The sequence below is a fragment of the Amblyomma americanum genome, chromosome 2, assembly GCF_052857255.1.
Source record: "Amblyomma americanum isolate KBUSLIRL-KWMA chromosome 2, ASM5285725v1, whole genome shotgun sequence".
Taxonomy (NCBI): Eukaryota; Metazoa; Arthropoda; class Arachnida; order Ixodida; family Ixodidae; genus Amblyomma; species Amblyomma americanum.
Genome location: NC_135498.1, coordinates 27,022,450 through 27,046,566, shown reverse-complemented (window position 1 = coordinate 27,046,566; position 24,117 = coordinate 27,022,450). Strand labels below are relative to the sequence as shown.

The following is a 24,117-nucleotide window of genomic DNA, read 5'->3' as shown; positions in this document are numbered from 1 at the left end:
AGAATCCGAGAACGCTACGCCCTCCTCCATACATCGTGGGAATGGAGCGCCGAGCGAAAAAGGACGAGAGAAAGGTGATAGGTGCGCTACAGAGAGAGAAAGAGGAGAGAGAGACAGAGGGGGAGAGAGAGAAGGCGAGAGTTTTTGAGAAGAGCGGGAGAGGAAGAAAGCGGAGGAGGAATCTCACCGATTTGAACGGGCGCGTCAGACTGGCAGTCCGAACTCGGACGGCGCTTCGGCGAGCGGCGTGCGACTACCGATCCAGCCCGAGCGCACACCCTCGCTGCTACCTGCGGAGACGGCAGCACTGCGCGGCGTGACGTGTATGCGGCGAAGCCCAACCACCGAAAGGAGAATTTGCTCGCTCGCTCGGCGCGCGCACATGGCTTCTTCGGATAGACTGTCAATGGTGTATTCGCGGTGGCGCCGGCACCGTGTCGCCGGGACCGTCGACCTTCCGGCGCTCTCGACTGGTTGCTGTCAGCTGTGCCTCCTGCTGTGGCTCTGCTGCCTGCCCGCCGAACCCGTCTCGGCCGCCGCTTCCAAGGGCCTGGGCAAACCATCGGGCGAACCACGTGAGCGACCCTCTTTCCTGTACACTTCGTTTATTTCTTGCTTTTATGACGGACTGTGGTTTTATGCGTGTAAAATGGTGACTGAACCTAAAGAAAAAAAAAGCAAGAAATTAGCGCGGATAAATGTCTATGAAGTCAAACACCGCCAGCAGTCTCCCTGTCTACCTAAACAGTTGAACATTGTCAACATTGATCTCTTATTGCTTTGATACCACCGAAAGTTTTATATCGTGAAAGGAGAGGTGGAACTCAGTAGTAGAGAAAACGACGAAAACATAGAAGTGAAGCTGATGAAAAGGAAGGGCATTGCAAAGACAGCCGTGACATGCTCCTAACTCCACGCGCGTTCGCAATCCACGGCAAGCTTTCTGTAATTTTCAGCCACTCAGCTTGATCAGAATTCTAGCTGCTATCTCGGCAAAACCGAGCCGCTTCTTCGAGTGCTTCCTTCTCTTTGCTCCAATATAGGCGGATATTTTGGTCTAGAGGATAGGAAAATGACACCCACACGTAGGAATAATAAGAACTAATAATGATAAGAAGAACTAAGTATATATAAAGAATTTAGTTTTTCTTCAGTGCACGCACAGCATGGCATTTCATCCGGCCAAAAAAAAGAAAACTAAAGAGGCCATCCGGTCCATTAGCTCTATTTACAACTTGTGCTGTTCTCTCTCTGCTACCGTGTCCTCGTGTCCTCTGTCGGATTAGGGACACTTACTCTTTTTTTTTCAGGATTGTCGTTTGGGCCTTTGGTCCTTGTCTGTTTCGCACTGTGAAGTCAACATTTGCTTTTTTCGGAGTGTGAGTTGTCACCGAAAAACATTCGTTGTACGTAAGGTGAACTTTCTTTTCTGCGCTTCTTAAAGTTCGTTTCCTGTTTTCGCTGTCAGACTACATGTCCCAGGAATAGTAATAAATATTTCTGCAATTCTATACCGGGGTTTTTTTTTTACCTCTGCTTATTTTATTTTTAATATAGTCAAAGACGCGTCGATGCGGTCTGTGCAAGTTGATCGCACAGCAAGGCGGAGATTGTATGGATGTAGAGCTAGACTAAAGCACGATTAATTAATCGGAACTTGACTAATCAACTTTGTAATTTTTTTATTATAAGGTGCAAGATAATATGGAGAAAATGGAGGCCATGAACTTAGAAGGCGAGTCCAGGTTTTGGTTTCAGGGCGATTCGGCACTGCGGTTTTGAAATATAGGAGGTGAAAAACGCGTCTTTCAAAACTCGTTAGTTTGGGTTTCTCGCATCGCACATTGATTAAAATGGGGTCGATCGCATTTCTGATGCAGCAAATTCAAACGCAGTTCATGTATTTTATACAGGACGGCGATAACAGACGAAGCAACGCGGGTTAATAAATATGCAACTCAGGAAAGCCGAGGTTTAAGAACCGTATTTTAAGTCCCTCAATATTTGGAATCACAGTGAAGATTCAGTAAATTTTAAATCTAGGGCCGTCTTCGATGATGACGGCTTTCAATTTCTCATTTCAGTCCTGCGACCTGTAACCAAAATTTACAAAGTTGATCAGCTAATTTTAGTTCACTGTCTTTTAATCTAGCTCTGTCAAGTGCATGATGTCCGCCAAAACAACCTGTACAGACTGCACCGACACGTCTCTCACGGTTTTCAAAATACAACTTTATAAAAGTCAAAAGAATCACTCTGTATATGCAAGAGCAGCGCCCATCATCAACGCATGCAATAAGCAAAATATTTTTTTTCTATAATACTGTCAACCGAATTGAAGATTATTACTGAATAAGCACGTATTTCATAATTAAACAAGTACCACCTCAGCCAGAAATTTAATATGCACAACGCTTCCGCATTCAAGATTTTCTGCCGCATTGATTTAAGAAGATAGAAATGTTTGCTGCCTTTTATGCGCAAGGGCGAAAGTTAATATTACTTGCATATGAATCAAGAATCCATTACGCTTCGCTAGTTAATGCGGCAGAAGACTTTGACCACCGAAGCGTGGTTCATAGTCTTCTGGCTGGGACCGTATCACGGGAGACATGTGGCAAATAAGAACCGATAAGATTACACATGGTGGTTACAGTGCACAGTACAAAAACAAAAGGGCAAGTTTCAGTCAGCACTGTTTGTTCTAAATATTTCGTGAGTTGTTCTATCGTTGACTCTCCAACCCACCCCCATCTCTAGTTAGGGTGCTGCCCTTCCACCCACCCTAACCCTTCACAAAAATTCTGCTGCCTGTGTGAAGCCCGCGCTTCGAGTTAGAACATTCAGTTCAGAGTAAAAGCACTAAAGGCTGCATCGAGGGCAAATCCAACTGCTTTCGCCAGTGTGTCTCATCAGGTGCCTGATCCTCCCGTAATTTTTGCTGTTCTTACATACATACAAACAGCTTTGTCATTTTTTGTCAACATCGCCATTTCCTTTCCCCAAAAACCAATTTTCATTTCAATCTGCACACCACTCCAGTACTATATTTAATGAATTGCTAAGCTCTACTTGGTCCTTTTTTCTTACAGAACAGTTTCTTCGTGGCTTCGTACAAATGCACAGTGATGTGCAGACGTCGAATGGTGACGCTAAGATCCTTTGTAATATCATTTATGCACAATGAAAATAGCAGTGGAGGCAACATAGAACTTTGCGAGACGCCAGACAGAGCAGGAGCTGTATATCAGAAGCGTGATTTACATCTATTTTATTTATTTATTTTCTCCATCACACGTTCACCGCGGCCGAGGTTTTTGGAGCCCTAATTTTTTTTTTGCGTCAGGATCCACTGGTGGGCCACCCTTAAATTTCCTTGGGTGCCCCGTGACCCAACAGTGAGCCTCCGTTAAATCCAACTTTTTGAAACCGCCAACAGATGGCAACAGCGACCTTGGATTGTGTGATTTTCGCAGGCTCTTTCACAGATCTGAACGGTTCCACGGCATCATCGCGCGACTCTCCAATCGTGCCTGCAAAGCCTGAACACATGCCGTGATCCACCCGTGGTCAACGACGCAGAGAACGGGTGCAGGTCCTGAAGGCGTTTCATACGCGGGGACAGATTATCACGTTTAGCGTCTCTTGATCATGATGGAAAAAAGGAAAGAGCAAAATGCACGGCAGAACAAAGCAAAAACTAAAGAAGCAAAAATTACAGCAAACTGTAGAAATGAATCAAACAGTGGTAACTAGAAGTCATTATCGCGATATTATGAATAGGAAATATATTTATTCTAGTGTCGAGAACGGCAATTGACAAAAATGATGTTAAAAATTGGCGGTGGTTTAGCTCTGGTTAAACCTGGAGTGACGCGATAGCTACAGCTGGTCGAGTGGAACTTGGTCACGTGACCAGCCAGGGCACCCCGCCACCGGCAGCTGCTCCGCATCGCGTGATCAACCACGTGACATCGTGGCGGCGCCGCCACGCTGAAGGCACGAAATGCTACCGTAATGTAGCTATCGCTACAAAACAAAGAAATGTGCTTACAGAGCAGAAAAAAGGCAAGAAGTGCTGTTCGTTGAGGGGGGATGACGTACGTGTTAACTAAATTCACTTTTTAGTCCACAGCGGCATGTTGTTTTATTTGTGCATGGGACTATGTTTTCAAAGAATTCTGTAAGACAACTGCGTGAGGAAGAGCCAGCTATTATTCATTTCTAGGATGCGGGTGCGAATGCGTGTTAAAAGTTGGCTGTGACTTAAAGGGAAGGCCTTCATAGAAGTATTGTTCGTAGTTCGTGCCTTAAAATTGAATGGTTATAAGACGGGGTAACAAAACGTGTATACAAGTACTGGTAGCTGTTTCATAGTATATTTCCGATCCAACAAGTGAAAGGTCTATCGCCGAGTGGACGGCTAAGATTGTGAAAGTCAGTCATCGATCAGACGAGTGAAGAGGCTATCGCCAAGTAGACGGATAAGCTTGTGACGCAATTTAACATAGACACCTGATGGAATGCATTTGAAAAAAAAATCTATAAAAAGTATTCCTATCTCTGATTTGTCATTTACACCTTTAGAGCTACGTTATGAGGAGTTTCTTCAAGCCGGGTGACGGTCGATCAGAAAACGTGCTAATTTTTATGCAGTAGATTGCTTGATTCAACGAGTCCTGTTAAATGTTTCAAGATAATATATTCGAACATTTTGTAACAAGTACTATCGAGGACAAAGGTCTCTAGGATTCTCGGAAAGCTATGTAGGCCCGTAGGCGCCATGGTAATCAGCGACAAAATCATTTCTTTCCAAAGGTTAAAGATCCTTTCACCTTGTCTTCTTTGACGTTCACCTCCACAAGTGCACTGCACTGCCTTGAAGCCTGGAATTCAGAAATGACATTGTAAAATATTCCCCATCTAAGCAATAAACCAACGCCTCCACCAGTAAGAATGACTTTTTCTGGTATCTCAATCGTATACTAGCCCCAACTAGCCCGATCCTCCGCACTTATCAATTACGGGAGACAAACGCGAAGGAAGAAAAGCGACCTATATCGAGTCACAGCTTCATTCCGAGCTAAACATGATAATTAACAGTAGGTGTTCAAAGTTCCTCCATTGATTAAAAAAAGGGGCAATTGGCGATGACAAAGCAATTTGCGCCAACGCAATTTCGGCAGCACTATCGAACAACAGCGCACTAATAGAATATTAATCAAGTAGACACTCATTATCACACTAATGAGCACAGCTATATGACCATGAAGGAACGCTGCAGTTGAATAAAAATTCCTCCTGCTGTGGGATTCGGCCACTGGTCAACTAATTTATTTCTATGGGATAGTAGGTCTATCAAACAAGCTAACTTTCTCCGGAGTAATTGCTGATTTCTAACCAGAATGCACCAGGTGCTAATTACTGATCAAGATGTATAATTTCTATTTTTACTTAAAACTACTGCACGTTGTGGGATTTTCGTAACCATACTGAATTAAAGAGAACGACTATCGGGTTTGTTGGCATCTTGAAAATGAAGATGCGGAAAACACCTCCCACAAAGCGTCCGATGCGAATAATGATAGGCCTCTTTATATCTACAGTTTGGCAGCAAACTGTTTCTTTAAATCGTCGCATATCGGTAAAAATAAACAATGCCTGCCGTGTGAATCCGCTGCAAATCGATGGCTTTTGACGCGTGTTCTTGGCACCGCTTGGCTGCGTCTTGCTTTTAAAATGTCAAAAGAAAGTCGAATACAAAAATTCTTCCCGATCTTCTCGCTCATCAGCCGGTATCTGATATTGGACATCCTCATCGCCTTTCCTTTACATCACAACAATTGATCGCTTGCAACTTTTTCTTTTGGCTAGTGTACAAATGCCATGCTCATGATTCCACTGTGATGCATAACTGCTCAGTCAGCAAAGCAAAAGTTCTGGTAATTTAGCAGCTCAAATAATTACAAAAAAAATTGATGATTTTCAGGAAACCGCAACTGTATGTCTAATTTTTTTCCCGCATATTATTTATTTCACACACTGTGTTCATTTGCTGCATTAGAAACGTCACTTTGCAAAAGTTCATGAATTTCGCACACTGGCAAATGTGTGCTTTGCATCAACATGGTGTAAACTAACCGTTCAGTATACGAAAGACCGAGCCCTACCCGGGCCCATTGGTTAATAGCCCCAATATTGACTAAGACGCGGCACACACACACAAAAACAACAACTTGTGCGGCGTTTCACCTACCCGAAAATGTACAATGCGATAGCATTTGAGACACCCTCCCGCGCAAGTACTTCTCTCTCGCATATAGGCTCTGCTTACAGGCCCACATATGCGGAATTCCTCATTCAATATTTTACTCATTTCTTTCCGGCCAAAGTGCTCCAATGTAATCGAAAGATTTTAATTACCACTGGCCAGGAGAGTCAGGTTGCCACCTGCCACAGTGGGCAGGTTGTGATGACGTCACAAGGTCATATGACCTTTCTCGATCAATATTTTTTTTAACTACCGTGGTGTAAAGGTTGCTCACAATAAACTGAGTAGGTTTCCGCCTATTTATTTATTTATTTGAACCTCAAGGATCCCTGAAGGGGCATTACATGAAAGATAGGACTTACATGAGAGGTAGGAGGTTCGGCAGGACTTGATGACGTCGCCATTTCACGTGACATCTCTCAGCCGGTCACCGTGGTTCTCCGTGGCAGGTTGGCCAGGTGCTTTTTTGTGAGGCGGATGGAAGGACGCCGTCTTTTCTCGAAAATGGGACCTCTAACGGTATCGCGTTCAAACTGGCACAGCCGGCCTGACCCGGTCCGCGGGCTAGGCTGGCTACAACGTCGCGGGTACAGCCCTGTGTTTTTGAGGAATCCAAAACACGTGCAGTGCTTAACGTTTTCTGAAAAAAAAAACAGCATTCCACCTTGCAGCACCCATCGAAAAACACATCATTATAGAAAGGCGCAGTTGCCGTCGCAAGGAGTTTGTAGAATGATGCCAGTAATACGGCAGGTCAGTATTTGAGTTCGGGCGGCTCTACTCTGATTGGGAGCTTTCAGATATCTTGAACGGAAGCCAGTCCTCGGATCACAAGTTTTTGCAAAGTTACAATCAAGACCTCGAAACACCGCCGCCGTATGGGTTGTGCTTTGCCCTTTGCAGTTACAAATTCTTTAGCTATATTAAATTCGCGCTGCGCTATTTTGTCGTGGTGCTGTTTTTCAGTACGTTGTTTTGTTGGAGTTCTGTCTTTGTCGCTGTGCTGTTTTGATGTGCTCCGGTTCTTTGTGTCCCCCCTTCCGTTTAATGCAGCGGGGCGGGATTCTGGAAGTTGACAACAGCAACGACGTCTTCCGTTCAAAAATACCGCCAGCCATAAAACAAACCAAGTGGTCCGTCTCCGAATGCTTTCGTGCCTTATTTTGTTTCACTCCTATAGCGGATGAATCATACGCAGATTTCTGTTAATCTTCGCACCGCAACTACAACTTTTTTGGGCAAGCGAATAAGTAAATCTTAGCGCGCACTAGATATCTAGTGAGTGAATCAATTGTTCATCCATTCATATCGCATTGGTGCAGCGTTATACGATCGCATAGTACAGCGTCTTTGAAACGCCTCTGCGTTTGGTCTCTCGGGAGACCGCTGCCATATTTTCAATTAAGTGTTCACGAAACCTTTAGAGCGTAAAGTGCGGTGTGCAGTGCCATGTTTTATTCTCCCATAATACCACACAGGAAAGTTTCCCGATGAGCGAACACCTTCTTTTCGTTGTCCCTCGTCCCGTATGATATGTTGGCGTGCAGAACAACTAAGGAGCAGAGCCGATTAGGAATAGCAAGCTTTGTTGGATTTACAAGGAATCACCGGTTTCCTATCGAAGGAAGAAATAAAGAAATAGGAAGAAGAAAGGAAGAAAAATAAATAAATCAAAGAAGGCGGTTTTGCGCAGGGGTGCAGAGGAATCAGATTTCGTCCATTTTATTGTTCCCAATAAAAAGCTCCGTGTCCGGTCGTAGATCACAATGTACAATTCAATGTCCACACACGCTCGATATTTCATTAAAGGAGGAGGCCGACGCGCGATTTCTGTTTCGATCGCGGAGGCCGCCTGTCGGCCAGACTTAAGCCCAGGTTGTGGGCTTAAAGCATGGCATCTGTTGTGTCTGGTGCAGATCTCCTCAGCGTGAGCAAAAACATTTCAGTGCCGCTATACCGATACTCTCAAACATAGCAGCGCTCAGCTCCGCTAGCATTGAAATACGCTGCGCCTATTCTAGTCACATGATTCTCTGGGCAAAAAGGGCACGTAAGATTTCACCTCGCTAAAATGTGAATCGTCGTCAATAGGCATTGCAGACCCGCTTGCCGTTTCCACTCTCAGCATGAAGGGTCAGAAGTATAGTTTCTTTTTATTCCCCCCACCCTCTATCTGCAACGTGATATGAGCTTTGTCTTTATTTATGAGCCGCGGGGTGCATTGCAGCTGTGCAAGCATCAGTCGACCACGGACTCAGAATCGATGGTTTTTATTTTAGTCGCGATTCCCCGCATTTAGGCGTTGTGTGTTGGGCAAGCGTAACAGGGGGCGGCAGAAAGTTAGGTGGGCTGATGAGATTAAGAAGTTAGTGGGGATAGGGTGACCGCAGCTGGCAAAGGACAGTGTTTATTGGAGAGACCTGAGAGAACCCTTTGCCCTGCAGTGGGCGTAGTCAGGCTGATGATGATGATGGTGATGATGATAATGATCTGTCTATCTGTCTGTGTAAAGCCGGTTTTGTGGCAGGCTGCTCACATGATCACTGTGTCAGGCGGCAGCCTATTTAATCGTGAGGCTGCTCGGAAAGAGCCACCTGGATCGCAACCAAAACAAGCAACCCAATCCCTACCGATGCCAACACCTGCCATAGCAGCTGCCTTGTGCCACTGCACCACTGCTCATCTGCCCGCCGGGATGCTTATTTTCGAATTTATTTTCGGGAAAGAATGGGCTGCTTTCTGGCCATCCAGAAAGCCGCTGCGGAGCCTCCCGAGTGGCTCTCGAGGCTAAAGCCGCTCTGTATGCTTCGTGAATTTTAGTATGACGAAGCCAGACTCATGCTGGCTGACGACGACAGTGTCGTATGTACATAGCGTTTTGTGTGTTTTTTGTTGAGTGTTTTTCGGTTAAATGTTATGGGCCAAAGCCAGGCAATAAAGAAAAAAGAACGTAATTCGAACATGCTCGCACAGTAGCCAAACGGGAGAAGACGTTGGGGTGGTAATTAGGTGGTAGCCTGGCACCACCTAGTAGGTTGTAGCTCCAACCGACAATTGACGTGGTTCGGTGATTAAGAAGATTCTGTCCCAAGACATCAAAAACAACCTTAGCCTAGCAGAGCAGCGCCGAACGAAACGCATCATGCTAGGGCACCCATCAGCATTCGGCCCATCGACTGAAATTTTTCATGATTGAATTTGAGTCATCTACTGCGCATTCCCGATGCTTTCGATGCAAATAGCAAGCTGATCACACTACGTCATATGCCCCGGCATGACTGTCTCGCTGTGGGCCATGTTATCGAACACCTTGCATCGCAATGCGCAGGAGAGAATGCGCTTTGCTTTAAAAATGTACCACGCTTTCGCAGCGCTCATGCAGTAGCTCGTAGATTTTCCTGCCGAGATCCGAGTAAGACGCTAAAACCGCGTTGAATGATTAAAGTTCTGAACGGACTGTACGCTGGTGAAACCTTTGCTGGGATGTTTATTCGGTCCTGCGACTACGTTCAGAATAAAATCATGTTTGAATAGCTGTGTTACTTCTAATCAGGTGCCCTCCGGAAACGCTCTCTTCTTCTTCTTCTTCTTCTTCTTCTTCTTCTTCTTCTTCTTCTTCTTCTTCTTCTTCTTCTTCTTCTTCTTCTTCTTCTTCACCCTAGGTATATCACAGAATCACTTCTTCGTTGGTTTCTTTAAAACATGCTTAGTCCTCTTCACAGAAAGTACATTTCTTTCCTCACAATAAGAGCAAGGTTGCGGGACCGCGCTAAATTTTAAAGTCAGCTGAGACTTCGTTTCCTTCAAAAAATTATTAGATTTTGAGACTTCTTATAATGATATTCCGAGCTTCCAGGTAAGATATTACACTTGAGTATTCGCGAATACTAAATTTGGGGTTTTCAGAAGCTTTATTTGCGTTTTTCTCAAAACAGGATGCTTTGAGGATTGTGCACCTTTTTTTCACATGCTATAATGCGCAAGCAAGCAAACTTTTCCGCAGATGTCAATCAATGCCTTTAATATGATGAACTAGGATCAATAGCGTAAGTCGGTTCTCAATTTTAGGATAAAACAATATTCATGAGTGGCAGTTTTATTGCAGCGAGGAATAAAAATATATAATAAATATATTTTCTACTCATGCGCCCAGTTTCAGTCGCAGTTGTGTATAATAATAGTTCCTGCTCATAAAAAAATTTCTGGACTCTGCATGCAGCAGAATTCAAGAAAAGGCAAATTATGTGCAAAGAAAAATAAAACAAAAATAAATAATACTTGGCAGAAATTTTCCTCCACTTTGAGCTCCAACACAAGCTGCATTCATTTTAAAGATAGGTAGTAAATTTCTCAGGAATAGCTTTTATTACAACCATACTACAGCAGAAAAAAAAAGAGGCTATAATCCCAGCTTAAAAGGCTCCGCTAACCTGACATACGCAGCGCCATCGTCCCGCGTGGTCTCGCGTACCATTCGCGAGGGCCCTCGTAGAAGCTGAAGCAGCTCAGGCAGAGCTCCATCGCAGCTCGTAGCTAACCCTAAGCCCTGTGTCTCTCTGCCCGGCCATGGCAGTAGAGTACGAGACTGAAAGGCCCATCGGAGATCTGCTGTCGTCCAGCCTGACCACGGATGTCGGGGGAGATCAAGAAGACAAATCCATCGGGGTCCTCATCATCGTCGTATTCTTCATCCTCACACTGCTGTCGGCCATCGGATTCGCCATGCTCCTCACGAAAGCCCTGGAGAGCGCGGATGACGGTCTGAGGCCTTTCGACGACGACTTCTCTGACGGCGGCAGCGGCGGCGGCGGCGGCCCGGATCAGACTGAACAGCCTCAGCCCAACGAGCAGATGTCTGTCGACGTGGTTAGAGTGCCTCGGAGGACGCCGCCCTCGAGACCGGTTACTCCTGGACAGACCTCGACTGCCAGGACGAGCATGCCACGAACGACCCGGACAACGACCCGGACAACGACCCGGACAACGACCCGGACAACGACCCGGACAACGACCCGGACAACGACTGCGACCACATCCACTACTACTACGTACGCGCCGAGGCCCCTGAATCAGGCACTCTTGTGCACCTATGGCTCCAGGACGTCCGCCAGCACCAAATTCCCCGAAGACGGATTTTGTGAGTTCATCTTCTACGACTCGATGTACAAGAACTACATCAACACGCTGGGCCAAACCGCTCCATTCAGCGCCGATATGGAGGCGGTTTTAAGTCAAGCAGAGAGCGGCCGCTACACGAAGACGCAGTTCGGACTCGGGTTCGCCTGTACGCGTCTGCGCCAGCTCACAGAACACTATTCTTTCCGCTTTACAAATACCCTACGACCGTTACTTCGACGTGGCGTGTCGCACCTTGGCGTCATCGACTGCTCTGTCTACGCCGTGAATAACATTTTGATACAAGGTGTGATCGGTGCCATCGGCGTGCTGGAGACAGATTTGCGGGGCTTAAGAGGCAGCGGCCGGGCGGCGTACCTGGTCGTCGGCGCAATATCGACCCACAGAGCGTGGAAAGACTACATCAACAACAGGTACGCCACCAAGCCTCACCTATTCATTTCTCACGGCTACCAGATGTCCGAGGACTGGCAGAGAACACCCTGCTTGGCCACACCCCCGACGATGCTGACCAAGCCGTCGCATCCTCAGCAGAACATCCACGACCTGCGCGATGCTGTGGGAGCATTGGCGGAGATCAGAGCCAGCGCAACCGCACAGGCTCTTTCGTTGTCCGTGACCATGAAGGGCCGCTGGACACAGCTGCTGGCCAACTCTGCGGCAAAGTCGTTCTCGCCCTGCAGCCAGACAAATCCTGGCCGCCCATCTGCAAGCTACACGGCAGTGTGCAACGCGGCGCCTTTTTCAAACACTTTGGAATACGATTCGGACGGCTTCGCCATGCGGGTGTACGACGCCCGGACGCGCCACATGTTCCTATTCGACAACGAGCAAGCGCTGTGCGAGAAACTTTGCAAGGCCAAAGCGAACTATACGCACCTAGTTTTCGGCCTGGCAGTTTTTGACCTTGATTACGAGGATGGTGACAATACCTGCTCGGCGCTGAATCGCTTGGGCAGTTTCAGCCGACTCAAGACGGTGGCCAGGGTGCTAAATTTTTTTAACAGCCTGTACAGACACCAGGATCAGGAAAGCCTGTGCTCTACGCTTTGGCGCAACTAGTGCTGGGGATGCAGTTGCCTCACGGGCCACTTCCTCCGGGTCGTCGTCTGCGTATTCATCTGGTGTGCAAAGCTGTGTGTGTGCTGCAGACATTTCATATAGTCAGGCGAAATGTCTTGCGCAAAGAAGATATTTGGCTGAAACAAAAAAAAAATTTCTTGTCCCAGCTATTTCTATCGGTCATTCTCTGCTTAGCCTAATATCTATTCGAACAAGGGCACAGACGGAAGCCTCACAGTCAGCAGGCTAACGTTTCGACACGAGGGCATTTCGTTTTGTCACAAATGCTCATGTAGAAACTTTGGCTTGTTGACTAATTCTTCCTGTCCTCATTTTTTTCGAGTTTATGCATCGAGAACCATCTTTAATTTGAGTAAATTATCTCAATTCTTCATTCTTCATTCTCTCAATTATCTCAACATTCATCAGCGGCTTATGTGGCACTCTGTTGGCACCGGAGACCCGTAAATACCTGCGCAAATGACAGGAGGCCAATTTTAGTGAAAGGCCGTAATGGAGGCATCAAAAGCGGACGAGTGTTAGTAATAATAACTGTTTTTGTGAGAACCTAACTTTCTGGTGGCCAAAACTAGAGCCAGTGATGACATCTAGAATCGCGTTATCTGTCACTAGTGCGTACGCCATTCGTTGATGTCTCATACCCGACGGGGTAGAAGGAAACAGCTCTGCTACTGCCTTGACATCGTTCTGAGGTCGATTATTTCAATCCAGGGCATATATAGATTTTTTTATGAGAGTGTATTTGAGAAAGACAACGCAGCTAGAGCCAGGACTTTCCTGGTTATACTGCCCATCTCGCTAGTATTGTTACGGCCTTTTCTTTCATCGGAATGATCATCATCATCATCGTCCCAACTATGCCCACTGCAAGACAAATGCTTCCCCGTTGTAGGCAGCACATCGCGGCTGTTCGCAGCCATTTTGCACCTCTTTCTCCTGGAGAGAGAGAGAGCAAACCTTTATGAAGTAAATGGAGAGGATGAGCCGTCACAGTTGGGGAATGCCGACATCTCCTTGGTCCGCGTCCCTAGTCCGGGATGCCGCAAGATCCCGCAGCCTCGCGAGCCCTGCGTGCGAGGGCAGCTTGTGTCATCGCACTCGAGGAGAAAGGCCTCCCAAGCCCCTTTAGTGGGGGAGGGGTGGAGAGAGAAGTGGGGACTATGTTGACAGGCCCACACCATGTGGGATAGAGAGCAGAGCTCCTCACGGTGTGGGCACAGTTAGGATTCACTTTCGGGTCATAGCGAGCAGCCATGGCGAGACACCAGTATGTGTTCGTCTGTAGCTCTCGCAGAATGCGTTCGTCTGCCTTCGACAGCCCCTTTGCTTGTGGAGGAAACTGGCGATGCCTGGTCTTTGTAATAGCGGACTCTCAGCGAAAGAGCATCGTCTAGTCATGGGAAGCTTGCGCCGCACTTCGAGACCTACACGGTGTTCTGCCTGAGCACCGACTGCGCGCGCATGCCCACTTGGATGAGCAAAATGTGCCGCCTTCCGCCCACGATAGCAGTTTTGTGAGCAGTTGAAGCAAATCGAGGAAACATCTTGTGGGAACGTGACATGTACAAGGACACACGACCTGCCATTACAAGATGTGCGGGAGATCCTTTTTCCTCGCGGGAACCGCAAGAATCGCGCAGCGGTGCAGTGGGCTTTCTACACTCTGGGTTCAGCCGGACTACTTGCAGTGTTATAGAGCTCTCACATCGTATTTCTTTCTACTACTGTGGATACGGACCCCGTGCAGTGATTTTTTAAATCTCTTGTTTAATTTTTTCCGCCTGCTTTTGCTGATTTTTTATCTTCATTTTTTGCATTTGGTTTCTCATCAAGTAGTGCGTGTTTTACTGTACTTTTCTTTCTTTATAAGATGCACCAAGGCTACCGGACACACATTTCAGCTAACTGCGTCTTAGTTATTTACGAAAAAAATAAACAACAGCAACAACTCGTACTGACCGCAAGCTTACCCTGTGCCAATTTATTCCCGTCAGCTTTATAATTTACCCGTCAACGTGATTCTTTGAGGCTCGCTGCTACGTTTGCGTTCCCTCTCAATCTACTTCGTTACCCAAAGTGGATATCGGTCATTCGCTCCCCATATTACGGGCCCATTTCTTCGCGCTCGAAGCTAGAACATCCCTAGTTTATTGCCCTACCAACTCTGCTCTTTTCCTGTCTTATGACATTATCTATGCTATTTTCCCTCCGCATAGATAGCTCCGCAGTGATCAATAGAATATAGAGCCTATGCCCCTCCCTTCTACCTCTATATGAGCACTGCTATCATGGTGATATTGCTTACGGTTCTATGGAAGGATTTGGCAAGCTGCTTGCTGTGACCAAAAATTACTCGCAAACTGTGCTACACCCCATTCTTATATCTTTTCCTCTTATGGTCCTTTTCTATGGTTACCACTTTTATTCGATAGACTTATCCCCTTACCACTTCTAACACGTCCCCATCTATCGTGACCTGTTGCTACTTTCGCAGGCCTATGTACATCAAATTTGTTATCTTCATACTAATTCATAGTCTTGTTGTTTTGCTGCAAACTCATCTATAAGACTTCTGGCAAACAAAACACTAGTTCATCCGAAAATATAATATGCCTAATCAATCAAGCATTTCCACCAGACGTACTTAAACAGGAAATTAAAGTTACTTCAAAAGTGGTCTATCCGCCTCATCACATAAAAATTTTAACGAAAATATAGTATAAAAAGGATGAAAAGCCGCTGGGATTCAAGCTGTCTGGAAAACCAAGGACTGTTTTATATGTTATGTTTCTAAAGGTATTATCATGCGCCATAGTTTTCCGCTGCCCGTATCAAGCATGTTCATTCTATTTTTCTGCGCCTCGACCCCTAGTGCTTCAAATTTCGACCCATATTCCCTCGTACTAACCTCTTCCGTTATTCACCACTCTTCCCTCTCAATCATCACTGGAACAAGCTTACCAATGACATCCCATCCGTTAAAAGCCACGATGACCGTGTTTGCAAATAGAAGTATTTTCTTTTAAATGTGATACATAAGCTTCGTCACTTCTTTCTATTGTGTTTATCATTCTTACTTCATATTCAGTATCCATCCCCATGTCTCCCTTATATACTGTCCGTAGAGGCCTTTAGGATACGTGAATAAACAAATCAGTTTATCTTACCAGCCGCACACAGCGGCCGGCCGACTCCTAGCAAAGGCGAAGAGTGGTTGTGTCAGGCGAGAAACTGGTCCCGCAAATCCCTGGGAGACTGTGGCTTCATCGCGCCAGTGCCTAATGCCGTGACGTTTTTGTGAGGTGTGCGCATTTTCCGCTGGAGAGAGGTGAAACTCTGTCATGTGTTAATAATCCATAGCTGTCGCTCGAAGAGATTAGTCTTCTGTACTATTTATGGTTCGCCCTAGAATTCCAGCAGCGTTAAAGGCAGTGCAGAGATTCGGGCGCGAACGCCAGAGACTGAAGTAGATACGGGAGAAAGGAACTGTCGAATTGCAACAAAAAAGGCGCGTCGCGCAGCGGCGCTTTGATGCAGGAGGGGCGACGGGACTGCGCGACAGGGGAGTATCAATGTAGCTCCACGTTTTGCAGAAGCCTCGGAGGCCTTGAACTACGGGCTTCTCTCGCTCAGGAACTGACTGCCTCTTTTCACTCACTCACTCACTCACTCACTCACTCACTCACTCACTCACTCACTCACTCACTCACTCACTCACTCACTCACTCACTCACTCATTCACTCACTCACTCACTCACTCACTCGCTCGCTCACTCACTCGCTCACTCACTCACTCACTCACTCACTCACTCACTCACTCACTCACTCACTCACTCACTCACTCACTCACTCACTCACTCACTCACTCACTCACTCACTCACTCACTCGCAAAGAGCTCTGCGTGTAAAATGTACGAGTGACTGTGACTTCGCTCCGAAAGAGAGCTGCTCGAAGTGCCTGATCACACGCACAGTTGCCCTCGATCCGCAAAAAATAAATGAATATAGGTGGTGACGCAAAAAGGCACCTTCGACGCCTCCGCACTGTGCACAGCCTGCCGACAGGAAATACATAACGCGAACGGCCTTCTATTCCAGCCTATATAGTTGTGCCATACGCCCTTTGCCCCCTTTTTATTGAAAAAAAAAAGCTTAAAAAACTTGGAGGGATATTTAAGCTCCTGTGTAAGAGTATGTCGCGATAGTGTTAATGGGTTCCTTCAACAGCCTGGCGTCCTCTTTGCTTGTCACTGCGTCCAGGTTCCGCTTACATGCCCATCTACGCGAAACTGGTCCTTCTCCACATCCCTAGGTCGCGGGCAGTCTTCATACCACTCCTGGAGCAGTGGTGCAGCGAATAAGCGATGCGCCACGGCCCTGGCAGGGGGCTGTTTCAAACACAGCCGCTGGTGGGGCTTGCACCACACAGGTTGCCCTTCCCGGAGCAACCGCTCGCAACAAATCATTAATGTCAGTTCCACCCTCTACGGAGGGAAGTTTGCTCACAATCCGGTGGGCAGATTGCCTCCTGCCGCTGTGCGCAGGTTGTAATGACGTAACAAGGTCACGTGGCTTAGGTGGCAAAGTGTACCCAAACGTCCACACCGCAGTCATGGTACACCTCGCGAAGAGCAGAACAGTCATACCCAAACCACTCATGCTCGGCAAAGGAGCTCACAAAGACAAAGTAGGCTTCAAGCACAGGATAAAAGAGCCCTCGCTAGTGCTAATAAACAACAGAGGTGCGTGGGCAGCTGGCGGCAGTACAGCGTCCAAGCCATAACAAGTAAAACATGGTCAAACTGCCTCCCTTACAGAACAAGCAGCAATAAATACAAGCCCGGAAAATCTTATCGACCTAGGCTGCGGTACAGAACACTTGGTGCTCGCTAGACTGCGCACCATGCGGATAAGACGACTAGGCAACGTCGTCTGCAATTTCGATATATGTGGTAAAGGTTGCAGGCATGAAAGCCCCCTATTCACATCCGATTTGGTGCTGTTATTAATTGCCTGACAGCTGAGATTTCCCACAATTTTCTCACATTGTTAGAAGGCTTGATCGTGTGAATCAATTCCTGGTATGTATATTCAATTACAACCCGCCAATACGCTAACAACGAAAACGTGGTCAAATTTTTAATGGCTGTGCTATTTTTAATCCGGTACCCCTCAGAAAACTTCCTTCACATAGCTCTTCTCTTCGTGTCTTTAAAACCTGCCTTACACTCTTTACGGCAGCATATTTCTTTCATCAAGAGATTATGCGCGTCTCAGGCATCATGCAAGATTCTCAAAGGCTCAGAAACAGTGACAGACGAAGAGCCAGCATCCCTCTTGGACTCGTGCCATCCGCGAGAAACCCCGTAGAAGACGAAGATGAGCAAAGCTCGGAGCAGGGCTGCATCGTAGGTCGTTGCTAACCCTGCATGCGGTGTCTACCCGTCCACACACGCCCATGGAATACGCGCCGGAAAAGTCCATCTTGGGTGAGCCGTACCAAACCGCTGAAATTGGGGCAGAAGAGAACGAACAGAGATGCACCAAAGCCCTCATCGTTGCCGTATTCTTCGTCCTCGCTCTGCTGTCGGCCATTGCGTGGGTTATGATCATCACCGTAGTCTTGGATAAGAACCGTGACGGACTAGAGACCTCCGGTGACGATTTTTCCAGGGCCAGCACCGGGAAAGGTCGAGAGCGGCGCACTGCCCCGGTGGTTATTCCAGAAGTGGTGGAAGTACCACGGATAACATCGACGCCACGCCGGCATTCCCCAACACCATCCAGCGCAACTTCAGGAACGCTAGCGCCCGTGACCTTTCCGACGCCAAGCTCAGCATTGCCGACGACGTTCTCACCTCCACGGCCTCCGCCCCCATCAGGAACAACGGCTCGTACGACTACAAGCACAGAACCACAGACTACAAGGACGACTGTGACCACCTCAACAACAACATCTCCACAGAAGCCGCTCAGTCAGGCGCTCTTCTGCACGTATGGCACCAGCACAAACGCAAAGACGAAATTCCCCAGGGACGGCTTGTGTCACTACATCTTCTACGACTCGATGTACAAGGACGGCAACAACATGCTGAGCCAAGGCCCTCCATACAGCGCTGATTTGGAGGCCGTTCTTAAGCAGGTACAAAGCGGCCGCTACAAAAACACGCAGTTTGGCCTGGGGTTCGCCTTTGCATACCTGCCGTACCTCCTTCAATACTCTGACGACCGCTTGCCAGCTGTCCTAGATCCGTTGACTCAACGTGGCGTGTCGCACTTGGGCGTTATCGACTGTTCCGTTTACGGCTTGCAGCCGCAAGATGTATACCGGATGTTCAGAGCCATCGAGCAGCTGAACAATTATTTGAAGCGCTTAAGATCAGTGGGGAAGGCTGCGTACTCGGTCATGGGAGCAATATCCTTCAATAGCTCGTGGAACAAGTACTTCACGGATAATTTCAGGGGCAACATCGCGTCCAGGCCAAGCCTGTTCATTTCTCACGGCTTCCAGATGTCCGCGGACTGGCATAGAACGCCCTGCTTGTCCACACCACCGACAGTGCTGACCAAACCGCCTCACCCGCAGCACAACATCCACGACCTGCGTGATGCTGTGGGGGCACTGGCGGAAGTCACCGCAGCAACTGAAACTCCGGCGCCTTTTCTCTCGGTCACCATGAAAGGCCGGTGGACCGAGCTGCTTTCTGATACTCCGAAAGCATTTGCCCAGTGCAGCGACCAATCCCCACGGCCATATGGAACTTACGTGTCAATCTGCAACGCAGAGCCTTTTTCGAATAAAATTGAGTACGATACGGACGGCTACGTCATGCGGGCGTACGACTCCAACAGCCGCCTCATGTTCCTCTACGACAACGAACGAGCACTGTGCGAGAAACTTTGCAAGGTGAAGGCGAACTACACCCAGCTGATGTTCGGCTTGGCGGTTTTCGACCTGGAGTACGAGGACGGCGACAATGTATGCTCGACGCTGAACCGGTTCACGCGTTTCAGCAGATTACAGATGGTGGAATGGCTGCTGGAGTTTTTTAGCAACCAGTACACGGACGCAACGCAGGAGAAGACGTGTTCTGAGCTCTGGCGCCCCAAACGCGGGTGACGTTGGACTCCCTCGCCAGCCAAATGCTTTCCGCCTGCACAAGCGTCTTCATTTGCTCGCCGAGCAACTTGACAGTTTCAGATGTTCCGGATGTTCTGGCCAAATATATATTGTGCAGTGGATATATTTCACAAAACAAAACTGTGCTGTGCTGCGTTTTTTTTTTCTGTGATGCTGTAAGGACGTGTAATTCCAGAGCAATGGCCGGAAGCTTGAAACGGGGGCCTGAGGGATGCCTCGCTGCACAAACGACTGTTGTGTGTGTGTTTACGTTTCGGCAGGAGTCCTGGGGAGGAAACTTAATAGCCCAATCGCCCGAGACTCCACTCTTTCCCAACCACATTGTTCGTGCTTTGTAAACCATTTTCCTCCTTCCTTTTGAAATAAGTGCGGTGTAGTCAGAGGAGAAAAGATACAAATCTGTCATTTACTGGTGCGGTGTAGCCTGAATGATTTTTTACGGGCCTTTTTCAGCAGTAGCATCTTGTCAGTGCAAAAAAAAATGCATGTGTTTTTGCAGCCTTTCGGCGACAATGCGCTCCCTATAAGGCTGGCAGCGGCCCTGATGTTTATGGTTTTGTATTGCCCTTTTTGTGTTTGCTTCATTCTCTGGTTTATTCTTTTCTTATAATATTAATGCTGCCTGTAGCCTGTAGCAATAAATCATTTGGTGGGTTAGTCCGCTTACAGTCTCTCGACTTCCTTGGATACCCCGCTTAATATCGCTGGCTGCTGCTTTTATTCAAGTCCGTTATCTAGGCTGTTTCTAGTTGGTATGTCAGGTTACCTAAGTCATTGACGGCCGTACCAGGGAACACCGGGTACTGAGCCGGAGTTCCCGGGTTGGAACCCTGCCCCGTGGCCGCCTTTTGATGGAAGCGAGACGCAAAAGGCGCCCGTGTGCTGTGCGATGTCAGTGCACATTAAAGATCCCCAGCTAGGTGGTCAAAATTATTCCGCACCTTACCAATACGGCGCCTCCTCTTTCCTTTCTTTGCTTCGCCATGAACGAATCTCGCGCGCAACGTGTACACATTTCTTTATGTGTAAATAGTTTGTGTATATTACCTCTCCCCCTGTCCTCTCTTCCTGTCCCCTCACCTCTTTCATTTCATTTCTTCATTCTGCCTGCTATCCTTTATTTCCGCTGCCCCAGCTCAGGTGCTTTTGTATTGATGGCAGATGCCGGGGCTAGCAAAAATTGTATCCTTCATTCTTATTATTTTATTGAACCACTACTACTATTCCTTCTTTTCCTCTTTCACTCCCCCTTTATCCCTTTCCTTACGGTACGGTTCGGGAGCCCACCGAGATATATGAGACAGTTACTACTCCCTTTCCTTTGCTCAACCAATATTTAGAAACTAATTTTACCCGCCGCGGTGGCTCAGTGGTTAGGGCGCTCGGCTACTGATCCGGAGTTCCTGGGTTTGAACCCGACTTCGGCGGCTGCGTCTTTATGGAGGAAAAACGCTAAGGCGCCCGTGTGCTGTGCGATGTCAGTGCACGTTAAAGATCCCCAGGTGGTCGAAATTGTTCCGGAGCCCTCGAATACGGCACCTCTTCTTCCTTTCTTCTTTCACTCCCTCCTTTATCCCTTCCCTTACGGCGCGGTTCAGGTGTCCAACGATATATGAGACAGATACTGCGTCATTTCCTTTCCCCCAAAACCAATTATTATTATTAGAAACTAATTTTACCCGCCGCGGTGGCTCAGTGGTTAGGCGCTCGGCTACTGATCCGGAGTTCCCGGGTTCGAACCCAACCGCGGGGGCTGGGTGTTTATGAAGGATAAATGCTAAGGCGCCCGTATGTTGTGGATGTCAGTGCACGTTAAAGATCCCCAGGTGGTCGAAATTATTCCGGAGCCCTCCACTACGAAACCTCTTTCTTCCTTTCTTCTTTCACTCCCTCCTTTATCCCTTCCCCTCCGGCGCGGTTCAAATGTCCAACGATATATGAGACAGATACTGTGCCATTTCCTTTCCCCCAAAACCAATTATTATTATTATTAAAACAAAAAGTGAAATTTAAATAAAAATGAATAAAAGTAAAACATAAAAGCAATAAAATAAGAACAATAAAAACAAACTACAAAAATAAAATAAAATGAGAAATGCGAGAGGAAGAGAGACAAGGGAAGGCTTTTGCATTTGTACTCATAAGCAGACGTAAGTGCAATCCTGTATTTTTTTTATGTCTGATAACTCGTCAATAGCTTCGTTTACATAAACGCGAACCCAGCGGATCGAGTCGTAGGATTGGGTTGAGCAAGTTCAGCCCAATTCTACGAGTGTCTGGTTACATGAACTCGATACGAGCGAGTCAACTCTCGTGTCGCACCCTACGAGACACGGCCCCGCTAGCGGTAAACCGGCGCCCGGTTTTCTACTCTCCTGAAGAAAAAGCTTTCCCTAAGAGTGAAAGAGGATTAAGTGTATTTTGCTGAGAGAACTGCGAGTGTCAACCCACCCCTTGCGGCGGAGTTGAGATTTGTAGTCCAGTCGACTCCCCGACCCGAGACCGCGTTGTTTACATAAACCCTGCAACCGGCTTTCGACATGATCACTAGATTCAACTAGGCCCTGTCGTGATCGTCTAAACGTCGCTACAGACGCCGAAAATTTTGTTGCCAATGTTACCTTTCATAGTGCAAGTAGCCGTTATATGTTCCCTTCTTCTTTATATCATGCCTTCAGTAATGACAGATCTTTCTTTTTTTTTTCAACGAGTTTGCAGGCTTTTCGGGATGCTTTTCGCAGCGCTCTTAAGTCAGCTTTGCGTTTCGGGTCTGTGCCGTTCTTTTGATTGTTTCAATATTCTCTTCAATAAGCCGCTCTGATGTAATGTTAGTTTCTAGACGTTTAAGATCATCAAATACGTAAATAAATGAATGCACAACAAGATAAATAATTTAGTTAGATTACATCACCTACCGACACGTTGTACAAACCAAAACGAAACCGCGATCACAATACTGGATGTCCTTGATGCATTTAAACTGATGCTATTCGGCCAGTTCTCACCGGACAGTCATTTTCTCGCTGCTTTAAAACTTAATTCTTCCTCTTTACTGATAGCGCAGGCACATTTTGTTACTCAGCAAATCATGTGCGGCCAGGGCACCATCTGACCTACTAAAAAGCGTAGTCGCGCTGACAAACACCGCACCATTGTCTCGCGCCGTCGCGAGCAATCCGCGAAAACCCCAGAAGAAGTTGAAGCAGCGCAGCTCCAGAACAACAACACCACCACCTCAAAAACCTCGCGTCTTGGCCACTCCCCTGCAGTGGGTATGTTCCAGCAATGTTTGAGGCCTACCTAGATCGTTCCTTACCTTGAGCATTGTGTCCATCTGAACACCGCGCAGGTATGGAATACGAGACGGAAAAGTCCCTCTCGGATCAGTCGAACCTGACCACAGACAACAAGGAAGAAGTGCAAGACCAGAGATGCACCGAAGTCCTCATCATCATCGTGTTCTTCGTCCTCGCCTTGGTGTCGGCGGTAGCTTGGGCTATGCTCATCACTGCTCTCGTGGAGGGCAAGGGCGACGGGCAGGGGACACACGGCGACGATCTTTTAAGCGACGGCACGGTGCAACGTGAAGAGCCACCTGTAGAAGTGGTGGCTGTACCCCGGAGAACGCCACAGCGGGATTCCTCAACGCCATCCCCCACAACCTCACGAGAGGTTCCTGCGACTCCAAGAACGCCGCCACCAGGAAGAACGACACCTCCTTCTACGACCTCAAAAATCACGGTTCGTACGACTGCAAGCGCAGGACCGCTGACTGCAGGTACGACTGTGACCACAAAAACAACTATAATTGGAGACAGGCCCTTAAACGAGGCCCTCTTCTGCACCTACGGCACCAGCACGACCGCAAACACCAAATTCCCCTGGGATGGTCTGTGCGACTTCATCTTCTACGACTCGATGTACAAGAATGGCGTCAACACGCTGAACCAAACCACTCCGTACAGCGCCGATATGGAGGCAGTTCTAAAGCAAGCAGAGAGCGGCGGCTACACGAAGACGCAGTTCGGCCTGGGGTTATCTTTTACTAGTGCGCGCACACTCCTCCTTCGCTATGCCTCGGGCTATAAGAGTACCGTAGATCAGTTACTTCACCGCGGCGTGTCGCACTTGGGCATTATCGACTGTCCCGTTTACGGCATGGCGCAGTCCCAGATAAACCAAGTGTTCGGTGCTATCTCAGTCCTGAGCAGAGATCTGAAGCCCCTAAGGGATCGGGGGCAGGATGCGTTCTTGGTCGTCGGCGTGATATCTTTTAATAATGCGTGGAATGAATACTTCAAAAATCAATTCACGGTAAAGAACGAGTTCAAACCGAACCTGTTTATTTCTCACGGCTACCAGTTGTCCCAGGACTGGGAGAGAACGCCCTGCTTGACCACACCTCCAACGGTGCTGGTCAAGCCACCGCACCGGCAGCAGGACATCCACGACCTGCACGATGCTATGCGTGCCCTCCGGGAGATCA

General features: G+C 47.6%; 3 protein-coding genes across 3 annotated transcripts in view; all 3 read left to right on the top strand.

Moving 5' to 3' along the window:
- The first annotated feature begins 220 nt into the window (after window positions 1-220).
- The window catches only part of LOC144120839 (uncharacterized), a 141,237-nt gene continuing 117,340 nt past the window's right edge, over window positions 221-24,117 (top strand). The window contains exon 1 of the mRNA XM_077653597.1: window positions 221-575. Coding sequence (XP_077509723.1) covers window positions 326-575 — 250 coding nt within the window. The 5' untranslated portion in view covers window positions 221-325. The remainder of the gene's footprint in view (window positions 576-24,117) is intronic.
- On the top strand, window positions 10,763-12,645 carry LOC144118408 (uncharacterized). Its single transcript, XM_077651351.1, has one exon. The coding sequence runs from the start codon at window positions 10,838-10,840 to the stop codon at window positions 12,467-12,469; it is 1,632 nt and encodes a 543-aa protein (XP_077507477.1). The 5' UTR covers window positions 10,763-10,837; the 3' UTR covers window positions 12,470-12,645.
- Window positions 17,880-20,020, top strand: LOC144118406 (uncharacterized). Its single transcript, XM_077651350.1, has one exon. It carries the CDS (start codon window positions 17,949-17,951, stop codon window positions 19,608-19,610), a length of 1,662 nt encoding a protein of 553 aa, XP_077507476.1. The 5' UTR covers window positions 17,880-17,948; the 3' UTR covers window positions 19,611-20,020.

Excerpts from the sequence above, each read along its gene's own strand:
- LOC144118406 (XM_077651350.1), top strand. The coding sequence starts at position 17,949 with ATGGAATACGCGCCGGAAAAGTCCATCTTGGGTGAGCCGTACCAAACC.
- LOC144118408 (XM_077651351.1), top strand. The coding sequence starts at position 10,838 with ATGGCAGTAGAGTACGAGACTGAAAGGCCCATCGGAGATCTGCTGTCG.